Source organism: Eleutherodactylus coqui, chromosome 1, assembly GCF_035609145.1.
Source record: "Eleutherodactylus coqui strain aEleCoq1 chromosome 1, aEleCoq1.hap1, whole genome shotgun sequence".
NCBI lineage: Eukaryota > Metazoa > Chordata > Amphibia > Anura > Eleutherodactylidae > Eleutherodactylus > Eleutherodactylus coqui.
Genome location: NC_089837.1, coordinates 443043372 through 443066229, shown reverse-complemented (window position 1 = coordinate 443066229; position 22858 = coordinate 443043372). Strand labels below are relative to the sequence as shown.

Below are 22858 nucleotides of genomic sequence, written 5' to 3'. Positions count from 1 at the left end.
AGATTTCACTGCGGGCTCCCGCATGCGGAATCTGATCTGCCCGTGGACATGAGGCCATAATGGATCAGTCTAAAGGCCCATTTACACGCAATGATTGTCACTCAAAATTCGTTCAAATGAGCAAAGCCATCGTGCACTATTCGTTCACTTGTCATTGGTCGCTGAGTTTCAGCCTGCATACAAATCACATATATCAGCCTGCATACAAAAGTCACTAGTTTGTTCGCTTGTCATCCGGTTTAAACAGCAGTTGTTCAGTCATTCAGTCTTTCAAACAACTTGAGGAATGGTGATTGTTTGCCCAGCTAAACAAAATGATTCAAAAGCCAATCCACATGCTGCCACAGTAGACAATGTCTTTTCTTTGCATTCATTAAAAACCGACCGCCTAGAGATTCTTCACATATACATGAGTTCACCTGAGCAAACAATCTTATGTGTTATAAATAGAGATAAGCGAGCATACTCGGTAAGGCAATATACTCGAGAGAGCATTGCCTTTTTCGAGTACCTGCTGGCTCGTCCCTGAAGATTCATGGGGGGCCGTGGGGGTCAGCAGGGGGTTGCAGAAGGGATCAGGAGGGAGGGGGAGGGGGAGGGGGGGAGGAGGAGGCAAAGGGGGGGAGGGGGAAGGGGGGTAGAGGGAGGGAGGGGGGGTAGAGGGAGGGAGGGGGGGTAGAGGAAGGGAGAGGGGGTAGAGGGAGAGGGGGGGGGAGGGAGAGATCTCTCTCACTCTCCTCCCCGCTTCCCCGCGCCGCCCCCGCGACCCTCCCGAATCTTCAGGGATGAGCCAGCAGGTACTCGAAAAAGGCGATGCTCTCGAGTATATCTCCTTACTGAGTATGCTCGCTCATCTCTAGTTATAAACACTACTAAACAACCCAGCAAACGAGGCAAATGGCGAGGATTTCTAACGATTACCTTTACATGTAAACAGTCATCATTTTGAAAGCAAATAAGTTCAAACGGCAATCGTTCCGTGTAAATGGGCCTTAAAGGGGTTGTCCCGCGACAGCAAGTGGGTCTATACACTTCTGTATGGCCATATTAATGCACTTTGTAATGTACATTGTGCATTAATTATGAGCCATACAGAAGTTATCAAAAGTTTTATACTTACCTGCTCCGTTGCTGGCGTCCTCGTTCCCATGGAGCCGACTAATTTTCGGCCTCCGATGGCCAAATTAGCCGCGCTTGCGCAGTCCGGGTCTTCTGCAGTCTTCTATGGGGCCGCTCGTGCAGAATGCCGGCTCCGTGTAGCTCCGCCCCGTCACGTGCCGATTCCAGCCAATCAGGAGGCTGGAATCGGCAATGGACCGCACAGAAGCCCTGCGGTCCACGGAGACAGAGGATCCCGGCGGCCATCTTCAGCAGGTGAGTATGAAGACGCCGGACCGCCGGGATTCAGGTAAGCGCTGTGCGGGTTGTTTTTTTAACCCCTGCATCGGGGTTGTCTCGCGCCGAACGGGGGGGGGGGGGGGGGGTTAAAAAAAAAAAAAAAAACCCGTTTCGGCGCGGGACAACCCCTTTAAGTATGACATTTGTATACATCGGTATCCTTGCCATTCAGCAGTCTATGAAATTCTTGGGAGAGCTAAAATGTGACCAAATTGGTTGCCAGGATTGGTTCTGCCCAGATTACACCAAATTAAAACTGCAGTTTTCAGATTGCCGCAGTCATTACAACAATGTATCATTTGCGCTAACTCGTATACATCAGCCCCAATGTTTCTAAACGTCTTGGTTAGCCGAAGTAAACATTCAGCTCTTTAAAATATACTTTGCTGAATAAAATCTCACATTGCCGTAGCTGAAAACTGGGGTATAAGCCGAAAGGATGTCATTTGGGATTCTGTCTTCTTTCATTACAGGATGAGAATATTCATGATGTTCTGCAGCTGCTTGTGGCACTAATGTCTGAACATCCCGCCTCAATGATACCTGCATTTGATCAGAGAAATGGAATACGGTGAGACAAGCTGCAAATCCATTAATTATCTGTTTTCCTTTTATGCACAGCACCAGAATGCCGGATAATCACAGGAATGGCTTTATTTGTTTTTCTGGAAATTATTTGTTTAGATGTGAACATGAGCTGTCACCAAGACAAAAAGTGTAGCTGCTAATCCAAGCGATGCCCAGCCTGAAAACTAAATAGCGGGTGCTGTAATTGGCATGATGAACAAGCCAAAATGCGCTCCATTAACCCTCCAGATCCTGACCTCGCTTTACCGCAGGCCATCTTTGTTGAGGACCATATTGTGAGCATTGGTGTTTCTAGCATATAATCTCTCAACTACTCTCCCAGCCTATTTCCTTCTTGAATAGGCGTTATCTGTGGACTGTATGCATGACTACATATTGACATCAGCAAGTTTTCATCAAAGAGTAGTAAAATGCAGATGGGGACTACCAAAGCCCAGAAGTCCACAACTAGATCAGCAAATTCCACTGTTTGTTTTATTTCCATACTACATAATCGCCACAGCAGGATAGTGTAGATGGTGTAGTGTGAAGATCGGCGCAGAACAAGAGAAGTAAGGACTGCAGTTACTTTCATTATATACAAACACTTTTGTTTAGCATGGAAGATGACTGCAGATAATGTTGCTTTTACGCAACACAAACCATGCAACCAGCATCGATCAAACAACCGTAAGTTTGTCTGGCCTCCATGCAGGTCAAGTCAGACAGTACAGGGGCTGAACGATTATTCCTATGATGATTGTTCCCTATACTGTTTAATTGCTTATGGCAGTACATCACCCCGCAGCAGAGGGAAATGTGCTGCCGACAACCATACATTTTTTTACTGCGTGAAAGATGTGATCAACATCTAACAATCATTGTATAGCTGGTGGTGCCTTCACACTGCCCAGCAATTGGGCAAAAAATTTTTTTGCCTTATCAGACTGTGGCAACATGAGCTGATCAATGAGCAAACACTTGTTCATCAGCGGAATAGATCTATCACATAGGCATGAAAATGCTTGCTCTTTCACAGCACATATCCCCATGTAAACAGGGAAATGTATTGCTACTGAAAGCTATTCGTATGGAGTCAGAGGATCACATTAATGATCATTCGTGCCCATACGTAGAGCCTTGTGTGGCGCAGAGTGTAAGCACTTGCCTATGACCTGAAGGTGGCAAGTTTAATCCCAGCATGGTTCAGGTACCCGGGCCAGCTCATGGCTGACTCAGCCTTCCATCCTCCCGAGGTTGGTAAAATGAGAACCCAGTTTGGTGGGGGGTAATAAGTAATAATTACCTGAAAGCGCTGCAGAATAAGTTGCTGCTATACAAATACCAAGATTTATTTTATTTACTTTTGACTCTGCTTCATGTGAACAGCAGATCTGCACTCATTAAAAATGTACAAAACATATAGCCCACAAACAAGCATTACCTCTGTGGATCCTCTCTAACACTTCAGGTGTGGCTTCAGATAGCTCTGGCAATCTGCTGCTATTGCTGGGGAAGTGCCAACTAGCTTTACATTCACTCCAGGGCTGACACTGCAGGGGAAATGTAGTATTATATGGCAGCAATCCAAAAGAGTGATCACTCTTGTTATACATGTACAGGCGGAGTGCATCAGGACTCGTTTCAGTGACTGTTTGCTCTGGGAGCTGTGCCTGACAGTGCTATCCGCTTCCGGCGCTATCCGCACTGACAGTGGGCTGATAATCAGCTGATTGGCACCAATCAACGGTTGATGGAGATAAGTCATCAATCGGAAAAGTCCCGGATGGCCCCTTAAATGCCTATAGAGACTCACTGCTAACCCCAAAGGGCCCTTTTCCATAGGTTGATTCTCTGCCCGTATAACAAGCTCAGATCCACAAAATGGCATGTTGATCACCACTTCTTTAGCGGTTTACACAGAGTGATGGGCTCACGATTGGCAAGTACTTTTATGTTCACATAAACGATCATATCAGCTGCCAAACAAACTTTAGCTCCTTTGTTGGCTGATCGCAAGTATATCCACATAGGCCAAAGATAGGACAAGCAAACTTTCATGCCTGATTGATCATCAGCCTTAAAGGCTATGGATACCTCTGTGTGTGAAAAATCAATACACACATCTTAGTAATTTCCTGCAGAAAAAAATGATGCAATTATCTGTTTTTGCATTGAGTTTTCCTTCTCAAGCTTTTATAAAGCATCATACTTAGTTTGCAGACTCTCCTACTTTCTGGTTTGTGGCTTGGGGGTATTCCCAGCACTGACCAGCTAATCTCTTTCATGCCCCTGCAGAAGCTCAGCTCCCCCTCCCCTCTTTCAGAGGCTGTGTGGCATAACCATGCCCACTCAATACTACACAGCTATCTCTCTGTCTATCTTGTCCTATCTCTGATTAGCTGCTGATCTCTCTTAGTGCTGATAAATGCAGAAAATTCACCCAGAGTGAATTACAGCCCTCTATAAAAGCTCAGTGGAAAGGCAGTGAATGCAGGCTAGGAGAGGAGCTGTTGGTTTCATTTGCTGATTTCCCTCCTCCAATCAGTGATGCATCGGAAAACAATGTATGCATAGAAATCAGAAATTTTAATGAAAACCAATAACAAAAAAAGCTTAATTTCCAAAAAGACATTGATTAAAAGAAAAAAAAATGCAAATGTGTAGATAGCCTTTAAAGTTGTGTGGTGTTGTACTGATGTTTATGGGGTCTCTGTAGCTTGCTGGCTCCTGCAGTCTATCAGTCGCTACCTATGCTTCTATCTGCAGGTAAAGATGGAAGCACTTACAGTGTACTGAGAATTAGCTTCTTATATTAAAAGATAATGGCTTTACCTGCTTATAAATATTTGCAAATATAATTCAGTGCATCTTCAATTACAGCGAGACATCAAAGCTGTAGGGAACATGAAGCAGAGAGAAGGCGCTCTATAATAATGACTGTATGCCATGTTATATAATACAGGTAGTGACAGGTGCTCTATTTAAATGAAAGAAACCTTGTGACAGACCAGCTATAATGCAGCCTGCGGTGCGAGTTTCAATGTGAAGTCAGACCTGCTGACTTTAGGGCTGCTTTAAACAAGAGTATTTGAACACAGACTTTTTTCTATAATCCTTGCCAAAAACTTGATTGGATCCCAGGAAGAAGGAACAGAACCACACAGAGAATACTTATGTTAATAACCTCATTTATACCAGACCTTGAAGAGTTCAAGACATTCCCTGGGTCTGAAGATGGACTGCTTCATTTAAAGGGAAAGCATGCTTCCCTTTACTTGTAGCATTCACAGATTTCTGTAAGAAACAACCTGAGGAGCATTTTCTTAGAGCCGTGCCAAGGAAAAACACATTTTTCTAAAAAAAAATCAACGTAGAAAACCTTGGCAAACGTGAAATAAGCCAATATTTTTTGCTTACGATGATTCAATTCAGCAAATGCAGGTTCTTAAATAAATCCACCCTCTGGTCCTAGACAACCAGAGATGGTCCCTGACTATTTCATGCTCACTGTGCATTGGTCGTTTAAGACACTTGTTGCTGCTCTGATTGGCCAGCGATGCACACGTGAGCAGTGCTGGCCAATCAGAGCAGTATCTAGTGCCTAAGGCACTACCAATCCACACTATGCATCACAGAGTCAGAGAAGTGGACAATATCATTCCCCTTTGTCAGTAGGGTGTGCCCCTATACAAGGAGACTGTCAATACTGATTAGGCAATGTCAGTGTGTAATGACATGCCCCATTGACAAAGGGGAGTGGTAAAACCCAGTAGTCAATTTATTCATAGATTTTTCAGAGGAATGGCACAATGTAGAGCTCTAAGCAAAGATGTTCCACTAGATTTGTATTGCACATCTGATAGAAAAGCCATAATAGTGATCAAAAAGAGCTTTTTCTGTTTTTGTGGAAATTCCATAAAATATAGATTCCATTATATTAGCGGCGGAGTCTGGAGACCTACGTGGTGGTGCCAGGTCCTCGTGACCTTGGACAATGAAGCTTTTTCTCTAATTCAAACTTGGTGAAATGCTAACTGTAATCTCGGGGACAATGGACCTCTGTGTATTTCATGTCCGTAGGACAAAGTCAGGATTGTTGCGTTGATCTCGGGGAACAGTGCTGGGTTGTTGTTGATTATTTCTTGTAGTGGATCAAGATAATTATTTGTTGGAAGAATGTTGATGCTTGCTCTAACCCCATTATCGGGCTTGTGCAGGAAGCAATCCAAATATACAAACAGGACTTATTAGGTGCCTACTGAACAAACAGATAAGATGATTTGCATACATTGAAACTTATTTAGGAATTTCCATCTCCTATAATGAACTGAGCCTGGTGACGGTCACCCTGCTGTTCTTGGAGGGGTCACTCCACCTTTGTTATATGGCTCCAGTTTATTTCACCTTTATTATGTATCATTGCCATGGCTGTTTAGTATTAACAGGAGAAAGATGTATTCAAAGGGCAAATACTACTTATAACCTTTCATCGATAGTTGATTGGCTGGGGTTTGCTGCTCGAAACCCAGACGATCAACTGTTCCAACGCGAGCTGTCACCAGCAAAATACAGGGGTATGTAGTGGAAGCTGATGCTCCGTGCCTTGTGTAGTGGTTGGCGCGGGTAATTGCAGGCACAATTCCTACTGATTTTAATGAGGGCTGCGCCTGCAGTTACCAGTGTTGGCCACTACACTGTGGTCAGAGCGATCTGATTTCATTTCTTGCCTTGTTTATCTTGGCAGGGACAACGGGCACTGGAACAGCTGATTGGCTGGGGTCTGCTGCTTGAGACCTCGACCTATCAACTATTGACCTATCCTGAGGATAGTTCATCAGTAGTATTTGCCCAGAAAATCCCTTTAACCCGATTTTCTGTACTTCAGGGGCCATTCATACCATATTTTGATGTATGTCCCCATGTTCCACCCACAAAGTCAGACATGTTGTTCTGCCCGCCAAAAAACAGAAAGCAGACCTTATTGGTATCTGTTTGAGCAACAAAAGCCTACATTTCTGTCTAGGGTTCCGTCCATTTGTACAGTATACCATTTTTGGGGATTCTAACGTTGCAAAATGGGGTATGAATGCCCCTTAGCTCTTATTCACATCTGCATTTCCATTGTTCGACCTCTGTAACGGAAAATACTGGAACTGCCGAATCTGGCACAGATGGGCGCCCTTGATTAGGAGGATGGCAGCCGTTTGGCTTCTGCCACACAGGCAGAAATTAGTTTATATGAAGTAGCGCAGCATGCTGTTACTGGGACTGGGATTTTGTGCTGATCTGCACCAGAGGTTTCTGAATGGAGCCGCCAATGAAGATGTGAATGAAGCTTTAGTTGTATGCTGTTCTGCAGCTTGTGTGCTCATTCATAAATATATCTATTTTAATATTGTACAAATAATAAATTGTACATGCCATATATAGACCATAAAAGGTACCAGTCACCTCTCCTGACATGGCTGGTATAGAAAATACTTTTATATAACAATTCTCGAGCATCCTTTCTTAGAACTCCTGGTGTTCCTTTCCTCTGTTGTTCCTCCTAGAAACTGATAAGTAAATTGACAAATGGGCGCTACCAGTTTGGGGGAGAGTTCTTACATGGTCTGACCCTGTACAATCAGTGACATTTTTTAAATTCATTATGTAACTAGTCCCCCAATAAATATATAAAAGTTAGTTAGTATCACCTTGGTTAGCTATTCCTTTTTATCTGAAACTTCCTGGAGTCCCTATCGTCAGGTGGGTCATGTGATCCTATTCTGACCATCTGAAAGTTACTTGGCTTTATGTTCTCTCAAGAAGTCTGTTTTTCAGACCACTTAATTCCTGTGTGATATTACATGGACTCTACCACAGAAGCTCTTCATGGGGAGACAGAAACTCATATTACAGTTACTGATGATGATTAGAGGCTGTTGTCACACAGTTATAATGGAGACCACAGCGCATCCCACTGGCTATATAATTATGGTCTGTAGTGAATAATACAAGACAGATGGTAATAGCAGTGTCCTCGCAGCAGGCGGCTATGGTGCAGGCTCTAGCTGCTCATGTGGTGCATCATGAGAGTGTGAGCAGAGCACAGAGTGAGGCCGGTGGCACATGAACGGATTTGCATTGCCGAATTCACGGTCGGCGTCCGCACCAAATGCCGTTCGGAACACGCTATGTAAATTCGCTTTTTTCGACGCACTTGCTGAAACGAATTGCGATTTCTACGAGTAGAGGAAAAATTGCAGCCTGTTCTATTTTCATCGGATTCCGCATGGACGGCTTCCTTCGAGGTCAATGGAAGCTGTCCAACCCTACAGCCCATCCGCAATTGACATTGCGGATAGGTCGCAGGTAACTGCGTTATCTCCTAGCGACGGCACAGGAAGAGCAGAGTTTTGAAAAAAATCTATACTGTGCATATCCAACAGTGGCTTGCCGCAGCCAAGCGCAATACAGATTTAAACGGCTACGCGCAGTCAGCAGCCGGGCACAGGGCCGGATTCCGCTGCGGGCTTCCACATACGGAATCTGACCCGTTCATGTGCCGCTGGCCAAAGTGAGCAGGGAGAAATTCCAGTAGCAAGATGGTACCTGATAAGCATCAGGCAGGAGGCTGCAATACATGGAAGAGACTGCAGTACATCTTGATGGCCGAAGTGTGACAGGCAGTTGGGTTCCATTGGAATGGCTCTTTAATGAGACGGTAAAATGATTTTAGGATTGTTTTAGTATAGAAAGTGTCATTGGAAAGAGGAAAAATGTATACAACATAAAATATGGTGTGTTTCTTCAATATTGATTCATGACTTGTTATATGGTAAATTAATTCTATTTTGTGTCTTTCTTCAGGGTCATTTATAAGCTACTAGCCTCTAAAAGTGAAAGTATCCGAGTGCAGGCGCTAAAAGTGCTTGGATATTTTCTAAAGCACCTAGGCCACAAGTAAGTGTTGAAGTTTTATGTAATTTGCATATTTGTATTTGGTTTCTGTTACTACTATATAGCCACTTCTTGGATGAGTTTCGTGCTGTACTGTATTTTCTCCAATCCGTCCTACGGTATATTTTTATTTACCGTATGCACTTATGTCAAAAAAAAGTCTGACATGTCATAGTTACACTAATGGGAAGATAGAAGAATACCTCTACAGCGCCACCTATTAGAAGGCAGCATTCCTGCAAGTCAATGTCAGACCCTTTAACACACTTTGTATCAATGACTGGGAATATAAACTAAAGCCAGAGTCTTCTCCAGAAGGAAAGGATAACCATGTACAGACAGCTGTTTCAGAGTTTTTGGCCCTCATCAGTGTGCAGTAGGTTGCTGGCAGATCTATGACGGGGGTCGGGAGGGGTAATGTTTCTCCCTGGGGAGAGCACCTAGTAGGTGTGAAGAGACTTTAATGCCATGCAGATGGAAAGATGAAACAAAACCTCTACAGATTTTTTTATTATTGTTTCAGGCGGAAAGTTGAAATCATGCACACTCACAGCCTGTTCACGTTGCTCGGAGAGAGACTGATGCTGCATACTAACACAGTAACGGTAACAACGTACAATACCCTCTATGAGGTGAGATGCTTCTATATTACTATCTTCAATTTACTATTGCCAGATCCTACTGAAGAATTGTTTGGTTACCATTAACGGGGTTGTCTGCCCTTATATCCTCTGGATTGGTCATCAGTTGTTGATGGATGGTGGACTGGGAAGCGGAGTAGTAATCCGGCACTCCAATTTATTTCAATAGGAGGGAGGCCGTCACCCGCACTTCTTCCTCTGTCCACTGATGACAACGTCTGGTCCACTGCACTGGACAGTGGGCTGGACAATCAGCTGATGAACAAGGGGTCCTGAGCGGAGGATCCCCATCCATCAACTACAGGATAGGAAAAAGGGCAGACAAACCCTTTATATATCTTCTTGGGTTCAGATGGTTGCCTGAAATCCGACAAAATTGGGGTAAAGACAGGGAATGGTGCAGATTAGCCAAAAAGGGTAATTCCCTGTTGAATCTCTTGCCACTGCAGCAAAACCTTTTTATAACATGTGACCACTGAGGCCGGTGAAGGGCTGCAGCTGCGGTCACTTGATGATGCTACATCCCTACTGAAGACTGGCAGGGAGCCATAGACGGATGGAGTACCAGGGGATTTAGCCAGTAAGGAACACGTACTTTGTTGGTTTACACTATCCGCTGCCTTTGCCCCAATTTTGTCCAACCTAACTGTGCACAATGTATAGTTGGTGCCGACATATAAGTAACTTATGTTAGGGTGACTTTACACATAACAACTATGAGCCAAAAAAAATCACTTAAATGAGTGATTTTCAGTGATAGTTGTCCTATGCAGATACAGGACTCAACCGGGTACTGAGCAAGAAATCGCTTAGTAGTCCCGGAAATTAATTGACTAGCGAGTTAGTTTTTGCGTATTGTAAGAGTGGCGTTATACAGGATGACTGTTGGGCGTATAAGCATCCAACAGCAATCCCAAGACTTATCGCCATACTAGAGCGATAGTTGTTCAGTGAAGGGAGGTGGAACATCACGGGAGATCTCTACCGGCCGCCCACCTCCTTTCACTGTGAACAGGAACGACAACTGCCTGTTTACACAGAGTAAGAACCCACTTAAGTCACTTTGTTTCAGTGAGCCGAAACAAACGGACTAGTGAGTACGGAATAATGTCTCACTCCATACCTGTTAGGTTCCATGTTTACATGGGACAACGATCGCTGAAAATCAATTGTGCTTTTTTTGGCCGTTGGTGGTCCCGTATAAAGCCATCCTAAACTATGAATGACTGCATGTTCACATTGAATAGAAGCCAGATGAACACTTCGGTGCGCTCTGCCTCTATTCACTGAAAGACTATAAGAGTCGTATGTCTTGGGACAACGGTTGTCCTATGTACAGCTACCCTTTCCTTGCTGACTTATTGTTGTGGTATTTGGATTCTTTTACTTCTTCATTAGGCGCTACTGGGGTGTTGTGTTTTCATATGATCACAGTCTTGCATACTTCTTCGTAAACTTGCTCTGCATGGTAGAGAGGAGCAGAACGCCATCCGGTAGTAACACTGCTGGTGCATGAAGGACTGAGTATCGGGCTGCTGACCATGTTTATGTATCAGTATACAGTGATTTATATTATTTGGTGGGGATGTGGCGACATCAAGCTAGCCTGTGCTCCGAACAAAAACCAAGCTGGTTCTTCGTAGTGATCTATACATCACACTCGGGAGAAAAACAGGTCAAAACCTTCATTGTCCTTGGTGTCACCAATCCTTTCTTTCTGCTCTTTTTCGTGTGGCCTTACTGAATCATCACATATCCATCCAAGTTTTCGAAAGCTCTTCCCTTCCTTTCATCCTTTGGGCCTGAATCTCTATTCTAGTACTATGCGCTCTAAATGTAACCTCTCCATACAATGGTATTCTAGGGGCATAATTGCTCTTGAGTGTTAACAATACTTGTGCATTGTGTATGCCATGTACATATAGATTGTTTTATCTCTACTACATAGAAGATTCTTCATTAGTTTTCCAAAGGGATACAAGAGCTACAGCGGGGCATATTATGTGAAAGGGTTTAACGAATGTATGAAACTCCCATTATCCCGTCATCTATGCGACGTTGCCTTTTGTTTGGACGTCTGTCCCTCTGGATATGTAGCTGCGGTTATCTACTGCAGATGTTTAACATTTCTCTCTGCCTTTGGCGTCATTGTTTAAGAGCGGTGGCACCGGTGGTTTATCTTCATTTCCTATCTGTGCTTAGTTTATATTGCCGGGCAATCTCATTATCTTTTTTTTTCCTTGTGTTATGCAAATATTTTATGATCCATTATCTAGCATTGTAATGTAATTGTATAGAGGAAGGAGGCTGGCGCTGCTTGACTGATCTTGAGATGTAGTGGATGAGCCAGGGGCAGGCATAGGCTTCTGTAGCACAAGTTTTCATTTGCTTGTATATATGTATATTTCAGTAGGGACAGGGGGCTGCCAGGCAGTTTTATTCTGTGTGGGGGGTACAATGCAGCCTCAAAGTGTCCAAAGGATTAGTCACCTCTGCTGGCAATGACTGTAGATACTTGTATTCTCCATGATGTAACATTTTGCAGCATTTTTTCGACTCTGCGTTGTGCCTTTTTAGTCATTTTGTTATTCCTACTAGAAATGTATGAAAAATTAACAAGTGTTACTAGCAGTGACCTGTGTTAGAGATCAATGTGCAGAGAGGGGGAGGAGGTGAGCTTTGTCTATCGCCTATTGTGAATGCTGCAGTTAACAGTATTTAGAAAGATGCTTTAAGGTCCATTTACATGAGCAGATAATCGCTCAAAGCGATTATCTGCAACAGCTTTGAGTGATTATTTTGCTTAAAAAATAATTGGTATTTAAGTAGCTTCTCAGCTACATAAATGCCAATTATGTATGTTAATGAAGCCTCCCTGAGAGCAGCTAATAGCCTGAGGCTATTAGCTGCAGTCAGATCCTTTGTTCTCCAGGGGGAAACAATGCTATCCGCACTCCCCCCCCCCCCCCCCCCCCCCCACACACACACCCTCCTCCCACCCCCACTGTGGAGAACAACTAATAAAACTGATTGCTAAAATCAAGCTCACTTGATTTTAATGATCAGCGAAAAGAGCCCGAAATGCGGGTGCCCCGTGCCCATTTACATGCCGATGAGCGAAGTTTTAGCGATTAATCGTCCAGTGTAGATGGGCCTTACAGAAGAACTCTTAGGCTATAGACACAATGGACAGGAGCTGACCTAATGACTTCTATGGGAGAAGGCTGTGAGAATGCTCTGTCACCTGTACAGAGATCATTGTGCAGGAAGGGGGAGGAGGTAAGCTGTGACTATCGCCTACTGTTAGTGGTGGATCCTGTTTGTGTGTGTGTATGATATAAATTTTAATATAGTGTGTTTGTGTGGTATCATCTCATTATAATGCTGCATGTGATAATGAGATAAGTGCTGAAAACTGTTTTTTAGTGTCGGACTTTCCCTTAAAATTAATAAATGACACTGGAGATTTCTGGATGTCTGAAATCCACCTAATGTCATCCCAAATATGTTCCTTTCAGGTGTTCTAGCTTGCAAGATGAGTTTTTCTCCGCATATCCGACAAAATCCACAGCGGAAAATCAGCACCAAATTGTGTGGATTTTCCTGTAGGGGCTTCGGAAATTCACATTTGCATTCTCTGCTGCAGATCTGCAGGAAATCTGAGACTAAACCTGCAGCGATTGGATTAGGTTGCGTATTTTTACTTCAGTGGTGAAAATTCGCAACAGAAATTGACATGCTGTAAATTTTAAAAAAAACTCCGTGCCATAAGTCACTTTCCATCAGCAAGACTTATTAACATCTCATCGACACGACTGTTACTGTAATCCGCTGTGGAGTTTCCATGAGCAAATACACATGGAAAACCCACAGCACTTCCGCTAGGTGTGAATCTATCCTTAGGGCTCATTCCCACTAGCGCGTGTACACCTTGTATCATGCTCGCATTTTACGCCTGCGTAATACGCGGAGAATGAAGTCAAAGAAAGTACATTGACTTTCATTGATCCATTCACTTTGGCGTATATACATTGCATGTAACACGTGTGAAAAAGATCACAGCATGCGCTACTTCACCGCGTATTACGTTCATACAGCCCTATTGTCCTCTATCGGCAGCTTATTCAATGCCGTCCATATGCAATATGGCAACTCCACTATGGGACAGAACGGGAAAATTAAATAAAAAGTCACACAGCACATGACACGTCAGTGCCCTAACGCTGCTATACGTGGCGATAGCTGGCTCGCTACTGGATCAAACAGCGGGAAATCGATGCGTGATCCACACAGCGATTGTGTGAATGAGCCCTTGAAGGGGTAGTTATCAAGTATTTAAAAAAGTGTCCGCTTCCTTGCAGACACCACGTTGCATGGGTTGCACGTATATTGCAGCTCTGCTCAATAGAAGTGAATGGCGCTGAGCTGCCGCGGCGCACTCAATCTGTGGCCAAGTATCCAACTGTTTTTGGCAGAAGGCAGTCCTGTTTTTAAGGCTAGCGGCTGTATATCACTGTGGGAATATACCTGCCCCGTTATATAGAGCACCCTGTCATTTTCTGGATTGGCAGATGGCATTCCGGAGTATCATCTGACACTTCCTCATTACGCTCGCTTCCAGTTAGATGCTTGTGGCGGTCACGCTTCTCCTCCTGACTTGATGTAAAAATATTCAGCTATTCTTGGAATTTGCCCAGGATTTTATTATTCCTCCTCCCCTGCTCTCCGTACCACAAACCTCCATTTTAAAGATGGATCACAGATCACTAATGTGCGCCTAAAAGCTCCCGTAGTGCAGCTTGCATGATTACATTTGAGATTGGTTTAGTGAAATGCAACAAAGTGCTCAGAAACCAGTTTGACGGAGAACAGATCCGTCTGTAACAATTATAAAGTATATGACAGCAGGAGAAATGGGTGACATTAATCTCAATCGTTACATCCATAGCAGTAAAGTCCTCCCCGTCCTGATGTAGTGCCACGGCCGGAGAAACTGCTGCGCTGCTATTACTGCTCCGTATTTACCCAATGCCGCCACCTTTCTGGTAACTGGTCAGGAATACCGAAGAACTGGGGAACGTCTATTTTTTTTTTACTGGTATTTCTGATGGTGTTTTTCACAACCCACAAAGCTCCGAGCTGTGCAGTAGAGCGTCATCTTCCAATTATACTTGCAAAGAAATTGTGCCCGTAGGTCTGTGTGCCAGGCAGAAGCATTTGGTCACAAAAGACCCAAATATGTAACTGCACCAGAATTGTGCCAACACCAACGGGCGCAAGGAAGTTCAACGATATATTGTATTGGCTGGGTGGCATAGCTTAAGATTGCCCTTACATTAAGGAATGATTGATTTATTCTGCAGTGTGCTGCTGCCGGTGACATCAGTACTGTGTGTAGGTGTAAAGCTTATATTACATAAAGGGTGGCGATATGTTCTGTTATCGCTCTACATGATACGCGTGGAGAAAGGCTGGCATGGCCACCCTCGTGACTCGGACTGCTCTTTCGAGTCAAACTTCAAAGTGCATTTATTATAAAACGGCAAGCATTCCAGAATAAAACATACGGAAGGGCAATAGGCATCCCTATCCCAGGTTCACACTATCCGTGTTTTGATGACTGTGATTGGTTCATTGGCCTCTAACTCTGATTGGCTGAGCCGCAGCGTTCGAGAACCAATCCCAACCAGCGCTTCCTGGAGGTGAGGATTTTAAACCTCCAATTCAGGAAGGGCTGCCTGGAGACTACAGAAAAGTGTGCTGAAGCTGCAGGGGAGACGTGTGGCAGAGCAGAAAGCGCCTGATAGGTGGTTATTTTTTTTTTTTTTTTTGAGATGCAGATAGGGCTTCTTTTTGGGGTAGGGACTATATTTTAGGGACCGCCTTCCCACAAAAAAATCGCAGCAAAAGAGCGCTACAAAGTCGCGATATCGCTGTGAGAAAACTCAGCAATATTAGACACATGCAATATTGCACTGCCTGTGTGATAGCGGCCTGAGGCTGCATCCACACAGGCAACTCAATAGCAACAAGCTGGTTCTGATTGGCTAAGCGTCACAACAATCAGCCAATCAGAAGCAGCGCTTTCAGGAGGCGGGGATTTTTTAGTCCTCGGCCAGAAGAGATGATGAAGAACAGTGTCAGGGACCTGGGAAGAAGATGCGGCTGGGCTGACAGTGCTTCTAAGGTAATGTATTCTTTTTTTCTCCCTGCAGCTAGGGCTTAGTTTAAGGCTTTTACAGTAGAATTTCCTACTGTAAAAGTTGCACCACATTGCATGAAAAACGCGCTTTCATGCGATGCAATAGAAAGGAAGGCTCTATAGGAAAACTTGTCGCTATAAAGCTACAAAAAATTGCAAATTGCAGCTGTATAGAGCACACCACGATTTTGTAGTCTCACAATGTCGCAGGCTACAAAACATCACTCATGTGGAAGAACCCATAGAAAGCATGGGCTCTACATACTTGCAATTTGTAGCATTGTCACAGAGCGAGAACATTGTGCGATTAAAGTTGCCTGTGGGGATGCGGCCTGAAGCTTAAAGGGGTTGTCCTGCGCCGAAACGGGTTTTTTTTTTAATTCAATAGGCCCCCCGTTCGGCGCGAGACAAACCCAATGCATGTGTTAAAAAAAAACAAAACGTTTAGTACTTACCCGAATCCCCGCGCTGCGGCGACTTCTTCCTTACCTTACTAAGATGGCCGCCGGGATCTTCACCCACGATGCACCGCGGGTCTTCTCCCATGGTGCACCGTGGGCTCTGTGCGGTCCATTGCCGATTCCAGCCTCCTGATTGGCTGGAATCGGCACACGTGACGGGGCGGAGCTACGAGGACCAGCTCTCCGGCACGAGCGGCCCCATTCACCAGGGAGAAGACCGGACTGCGCAAGCGCCTCTAATCGGGCGATTAGACGCTGAAATTAGACGGCACCATGGAGACGAGGACGCCAGCAACGGAACAGGTAAGTGAATAACTTCTGTATGGCTCATAATTAATGCACAATGTATATTACAAAGTGCATTAATATGGCCATACAGAAGTGTATACCCCCACTTGCTTTCGCGGGACAACCCCTTTAAGTGTCAGTCCAACCTCACTAACAGATCTCCTACTGAGACTGACTGCAGTGTCTATATACAGTGCTATGTAGAAGCGGCAGAAGTCAAATGATGCAAAATTTTTAATCAAACTCTATTACAGCAATGATTCTCAGCCCCAAATATATGTATTTAATTGTAAACAATTGCTTCCCAAAGGCGTCCTTAGCCTTTAACAGACTCCGATATCTTGCAGATCTTATGTGGAATCTGCAGTGAAATCTTGCTTTGTGAACTTAGTCTGATGCTTTCTTATTACTTGTGCACTTTAAGATCCATATCTGCATTTGGAAAGAGAGATACTGCTAGAGAGATACTGCTTGTAGTGAAGGAGTTAAGTCTCCGTTCGCAGTCTCAGAGATGTATTTGCTGTAAGGTTAAATTTGACACTTCTAAGCTCCTCCGTAATCCTGTACTCCTTGTCTTGAGCGGTTTGTTAAGAAAGTGGCTCTGTGTGTAGCATTTACACAATGTGATGCTCATGACCTTTAAAACTTTACAGCTTTTTCTCCTCTCTTCTCCTAAGCATACGTGTTGGGAAATTAGCGGCAGCATTTAATGCTTATTTTATTCAGTGTCAGATGATGTACGGTGTAGAGGTAATGTTTAATTTTGCCCTAACTAAGAAGCGTTGATTAAAACCTGTAAAGACAAGTCCTTCCATCTGCAGTGTATGATAAAGGCCAATGAAAATGTTAGGATCACAATTAATAATTCACAAGCTTGGATCCTCCTGATGCTTACCGGCACTGCCTGGCCCTGACCATTGGGCGATTTTCGGCACATATAAAAGTAACCTTAATGTGACCATAGACATCAGATTTAGACCAGACGGCACTGGACGATCATCTAATGTGTGTTACTGCTTCCCGACTTTTCCTGAGGGGAAGATATCGGGAAGAGGGGGATTGAGTAGTTTATTTAAACTTTTGGTTCTTAGGGGGGGTAAGCAACTTTCCCCCCTCATTACATACAAAAAACATGCACGTTCGGCCGAGCATGCATATGTATATTGGGAAGGGGCCAAATGAGCATTTGATCAACTTTCGGCCAAATGAGCATATGGCCAATAGCTGTCTAATATGTAAGGACCGCTTTAGAGTTGGTGGAAAGAGTAGTGTATTCCAATAGAACAGCTTTTTTTCTCCTAAGAATGAAATCCTGACAGAGTTACCTTTTAAAGGTATGTCCCAGCTCTAGAAAAAAAGACTGCTTATTCTGCAAAAACAGCGCCACTATTTTTCATTGACTGCATCTAGTATTACAGCTCAGCACCATTCATTCAAATGGGAATTGACTACAATACCAGCCGCATCCTATGCAGAACAGTGGCTCTGTTAATGGGGGAAAAAGAGGACATTCTTCTAATCCTAGCCAACCCCTTTAAAGGGAATCTGACAGCTTGAATATGCTGTCTAAGCTGCCGGCATCATGTTATGGAGTGGGAGCTGAGCAGATTGTTATATAGTTTTGTGAGAAAACATTCAGTTGTATATTATCCATTTACATCCCTGCTCTTTCTATGGTTAGTGGTCCAGTGGGCGGTCCTATAGTGATTGACAGCTATCTGTATATGACTATCCATGCAGAGATAGCTGTCAATCACTGATGGGACCGCCCAGTGGACCACTAACCATAGAAAGAGCAGGGATGTAAATGACTAAAATACAAGTTATACTGTCTCTTTCCCCATAAAACTATATAGCAATCAGTATTTTCAATGTGACAGGTTCCCTTTAGTGTCCACCTGTCCCATGCAGGACTGTACTATGCTGTGGTCTTGTATGAGAGGCAACCAAATGCTTAATAAATGATGTCACGCAGAACCTAATGATGTCAGAGCCCTCAGAATAACTTTTTGATGTCTATTGTCAAACACTGTTTTTAATACAAGTTATTTCACTTCATGTTTCCACCTACAACTGCTACATTCGAGATCTCCCAGGTCACACATTTATCAAGTGGCATCTGTATGATTGCTCATTCCAGAAATTGTGACAAAGTGGACATGTCCTTGGCATTGCAGGTTGGGTGCTACCTTTTAGCAAAAAAAAAATTGCTATGCTACATATAGTAGAAAGGGAAGTTTGAAAGAAAGATGTGTGCTACCGATATTTTGTAACTGCAATGAGATATTTCATGTTCTTCATATACTCGCTTATTAGAGACCCCCATTAGAGACCCCCATCTGCTATCATGTTGGGCCTCCTTTGAACTTCAGAACTGCAGCAGTCTGGTGTTGGCATCCATCAATGGGTATTAGATTGAGTATGCCAAGAAAACATTCCCTGCTTCATTACTCTACCTCCACCACCCTGAATAGTTGACACCCGACAGGGAGGGTCTATAGATTCATTCGTCTGATAAGGTTCTGTTTTTCACTGTTCACTCATCCAGTTTTTGTGTTCTTTTGCCTACTGGAGTCTTGTTTTACTGTTTCTATTAGCAATGGCACTGAATATTGCTTATATAGCCCATTTGTACTAAGGAACGATTGTTCATTCCGAAACGTTACTTTAAGCAACAGTTTTGGCTTTGGTTGTGATTTCTTGACTGTGTACTGCCTGGTCATCAAAATGATTTTTGACCTCTTCCTCTGACCCCTTTTGTCAAGTTGTTTACATCCACAGGATCCCCTTTTGTTTTTTCCTTGATCACACCATTCTCGGTATACTCCATAGTGTTACACAAGAAGAACCCCACAGGATTGACCGTGTATGAAATCCTAGCACTGATGATCAGGCCTATATGGAAGTCCTTCATATTGCTGGATTTTCCCATACTAATGTGGCGTCACACTGAAACTGATTGACAGAAAGCTTGTCACTTGATGTTATGCTGCATTCCCGGGTCACTGGGATAATTTGCATACAGGGAAGCTCCAATCGTGAAAGGGCCAGTTTCTGTAATAAATTGGCCATTATGTGTATATGCTAGTATTCTTAAAGTATAAAGGTACAATGGTAATCTGGAAAATCTGTGTGTAATGGCCTTGAGTGAAATTCTTTTTGCCTATTGTATGAGCCTTTTATGCAAATTGAGGTATATGGAAAGTGTAATGACTAGATGCAATTCTTATTTTCCCTGCAGATATTGACCGAGCAGGTTTGCACTCAAGTTGTCCACAAGCCTCACCCAGAGCCAGACTCAACTGTGAAAATTCAGAATCCAAGTAAGAAACACTTGATAACACCAATCGTACAATTTCCCCAGCGTGACCTCATTGTACCGAAGCCACTTACCAAGGATTAGCTTTGCCTGTTAGGCGAGATCAGCATGTCACAATCTAAGTCAATGTTTAATCTACTGTATATGTTCTCTCATCCCAGGAATTCTGCCTAGGTAGTGCCTGTATACATCATGTTAGTGATATCTGCTTAGGAGGTTTGCCAAGAAAAGCTACCAGTGTACACAAGAAGCAAAGATCTTGGGATCGCTGTAATCTCAGTGGTCAGACCCTTCGGATAGGGGATAAAATATCTTTATTGCTAAAATCCCTTAAAGCATATCTATAGGGTTCCATTAGCCGAACGTAGGCCTAAAAAGGTTCGGTATAGTGCAAAAAAAGGTATGAAATGTACCACTCTAGGTCAGGTTTCCTTTTGAGGTATACTTCAATAGCTTTTCCCAGATTATATGTCAAGCAAAGATGCAAAATTCTGTGAAAAAAAAGACATTGTTGTTGCACCCCTAAGGCTGTATGCACAAGGCCGAGAGTGAGTTGCACCTGAGAATCTTGGGTGCAACTCGAATCACACAACACATTACTTGTGCTATTCTCATGGGAGACTCGCACAAGAATATGACATGTCATGACTTTTCAAAGTTGGACCATTGGTCCAAGTGAAAAATTGCTCATGAGCATTAACCCATTCACAGGAATGTGTTCTTTTCCTGTGCGAGTTCTGTCCATATTACAATTGGATAAAACTAATGCAAAAATATTGGCCGTGCGAATATGGCCTAAAGGTCTTCACTTTGAGTCTTAGTATGTAAGACAAAAAAAAGACATATGTCCATCCAATTCAGCCCATTGACCCCCAATGTTGATTCCAGAGGAAGGCAAAAAAGCAAACAAACAGTGAGGTAGAAGACAATTTTCCCCATTTAAGGGAAAAAATAATATATTGCTCAAGAAAGATGTCCAGGCCTTCTTGAACTTTTTTTTTATTGAATTTGCCATCACCGCATCCTCAGGCTGAGAGTTTCATAGTCTCACTGCTCTTACCGTAAAGAACCCCCTTCCATGTTGGTGTAGAAACCTTCTTTGCTCTAGACGCAGAGGACGCCCCCTTGTTATAGTCAGAGTCCTGGGTTTAGATAGTTGATGGGAGAGATCTCTGTATTGTCCTCTGATATATTTATACATAGTTATTGGGTCCCTCTTTACCCGTCTTTTTTTTTTTTTCTAAAAATAATAATCCCAATTATTATTATGAGTAGTTTTCTCACCAAAGCTCCCTTATTTTCTAATAGGTGTCATGCAATAAGGATGCTATCAATCAAAGCTCCGCTGCATCTCTCCGTTGTCATCACCGCTTGACTTCTAAGTAGTGTTTGTGATTACTGTATTGAAGTAGGCTGTCTATGAGCTGTCTATATGGCTGCTTCGTAGACTTCACAGTTTCGGATACTTGTAAGATGTCAAACCTGATAAGTTTGGCGTAAAAGCCATACTGTTGTAGAGATACCCCTTGACTAGAAGTGTTGAACTAATAACTGCACAAGAGTCTCCAGGTAACTGTAGGAAGGTGAAGGATGGGTTAGGAATGAGATCTGGAAGATTTCTACGTAAGACCTTATTGTGAAATTCCCATTTCATCTGGTTGGTTTTGAGATTCCTACAATAACATAATGTCCAACTTTGATAATGTGTAAAAGCTTAACTGTGTAATTTTATGTTCAGTGATTTTGAAGGTAGTCGCCACACTGCTTAAGAACTCCACTCCAAGTTCTGACCTGATGGAAGTAAGACGCCTGTTCCTCTCTGACATGATTAAGCTTTTCAGCAACAGTCGGGAGAATCGGAGGTGGGTTAGCCGTCTAGTTTAGAGCTTTCGTGATGCCATTATCTTCTCGTTTGTCTTATAATGTTCTGTTACTCTTGGCACATCCTCTTGAGGATATCTATGAATGGTTTAATCAGGCATGAGACAATTACAATATGTTCGTTTTTGTGTTATTAGAGAGGATCTGTCTGCTCTCCTGACTTGTCTGATGTAGTAAATGCTTGTATTTCCCATGCAATGACAATTCAGGAGAATCTTTTCTTAGAACTTTACGTTGCTCGGTTTCTATGTTTTTCTTTCTGGAGATGTATGGATATATATTCATCTGGGTGTAACCATCCCCGTTGTCCGTAGGGTGTATCCTGCAAAGTAACACTGATTGGACACTATCAGGGTATATACCAGTAGGAACACATCCACAATTCATAAGACCCACTCCTCAATTTTTATACTGCATTTGCAGGGGGAGTAAAAAGCAATGCAGAGTTCTAAGTGAAGATGCTTCCAAATGTTTAGTTCATGGGCAATAAAGGAAAGCTGGTTGGTTCTCTTCAACATGTGTTTATACACAGTCTATATTTCAGTTTATCCAGAGACTTACTATAACTTGAAGCATCTGCAAAATTTGTCACAGGGCCCCCATTTCTCACATGCAACTTGTAGTGCTGGTGTCCTCTTATATGGCAAGGCTTCACTGGGCTCTTCAAAACCCCCTTTAGCTATGCCTCTGAATTTAGTGTTTAGTTCACACTCAGTATCAATAATGGGGAGTGGATTTTACTAGAAATGCCTTAATGTCCTCTCTTTCCATAGCCTTAAAGGGGTTGACCACCTTATTTATCGTAAGTGCAGAGCAGTAGATATTGTGTATGTTGGCCGCTTACTAATATAATTAGCAGGTTTTCACTATTCTTGCCACAGAAGCCTTCTTCCTGACAGTCGTTGCTCAGTTCTGAAATTGGCCATCGATGAAGGGACATGTGACACAGCCCTGTCCATCAGTGCCTCCTATTGAGACACTCTACAACTGCACCAGTTGGTGGCCCCTTTCAAGAGGGAGTGGTGGACATGTCAGGAAGACAACTTCTTTAGTGAGGGGTGTGGCTTGAAGAGAATCCCGGAGACCTACATTATATTAGTAAGTTGCCAAAATATACTTTCCTGCACTTCTTATATAGAAGTTTGCCTTAAAGGGG

The 22858-nt window shown here is 43.3% G+C and overlaps 1 protein-coding gene across 3 annotated transcripts in view; it reads left to right on the top strand.

The window, feature by feature from the left end:
• The window catches only part of NBEA (neurobeachin), a 673719-nt gene that overhangs the window by 254539 nt on the left and 396322 nt on the right, over positions 1-22858 (top strand). For all 3 annotated transcript variants that reach the window (XM_066582838.1, XM_066582846.1, XM_066582830.1), the window contains exons 16-20: positions 1872-1969; positions 8821-8913; positions 9434-9542; positions 19744-19825; positions 21560-21683. In XM_066582838.1, coding sequence (XP_066438935.1) covers positions 1872-1969; positions 8821-8913; positions 9434-9542; positions 19744-19825; positions 21560-21683 — 506 coding nt within the window. The remainder of the gene's footprint in view (positions 1-1871; positions 1970-8820; positions 8914-9433; positions 9543-19743; positions 19826-21559; positions 21684-22858) is intronic.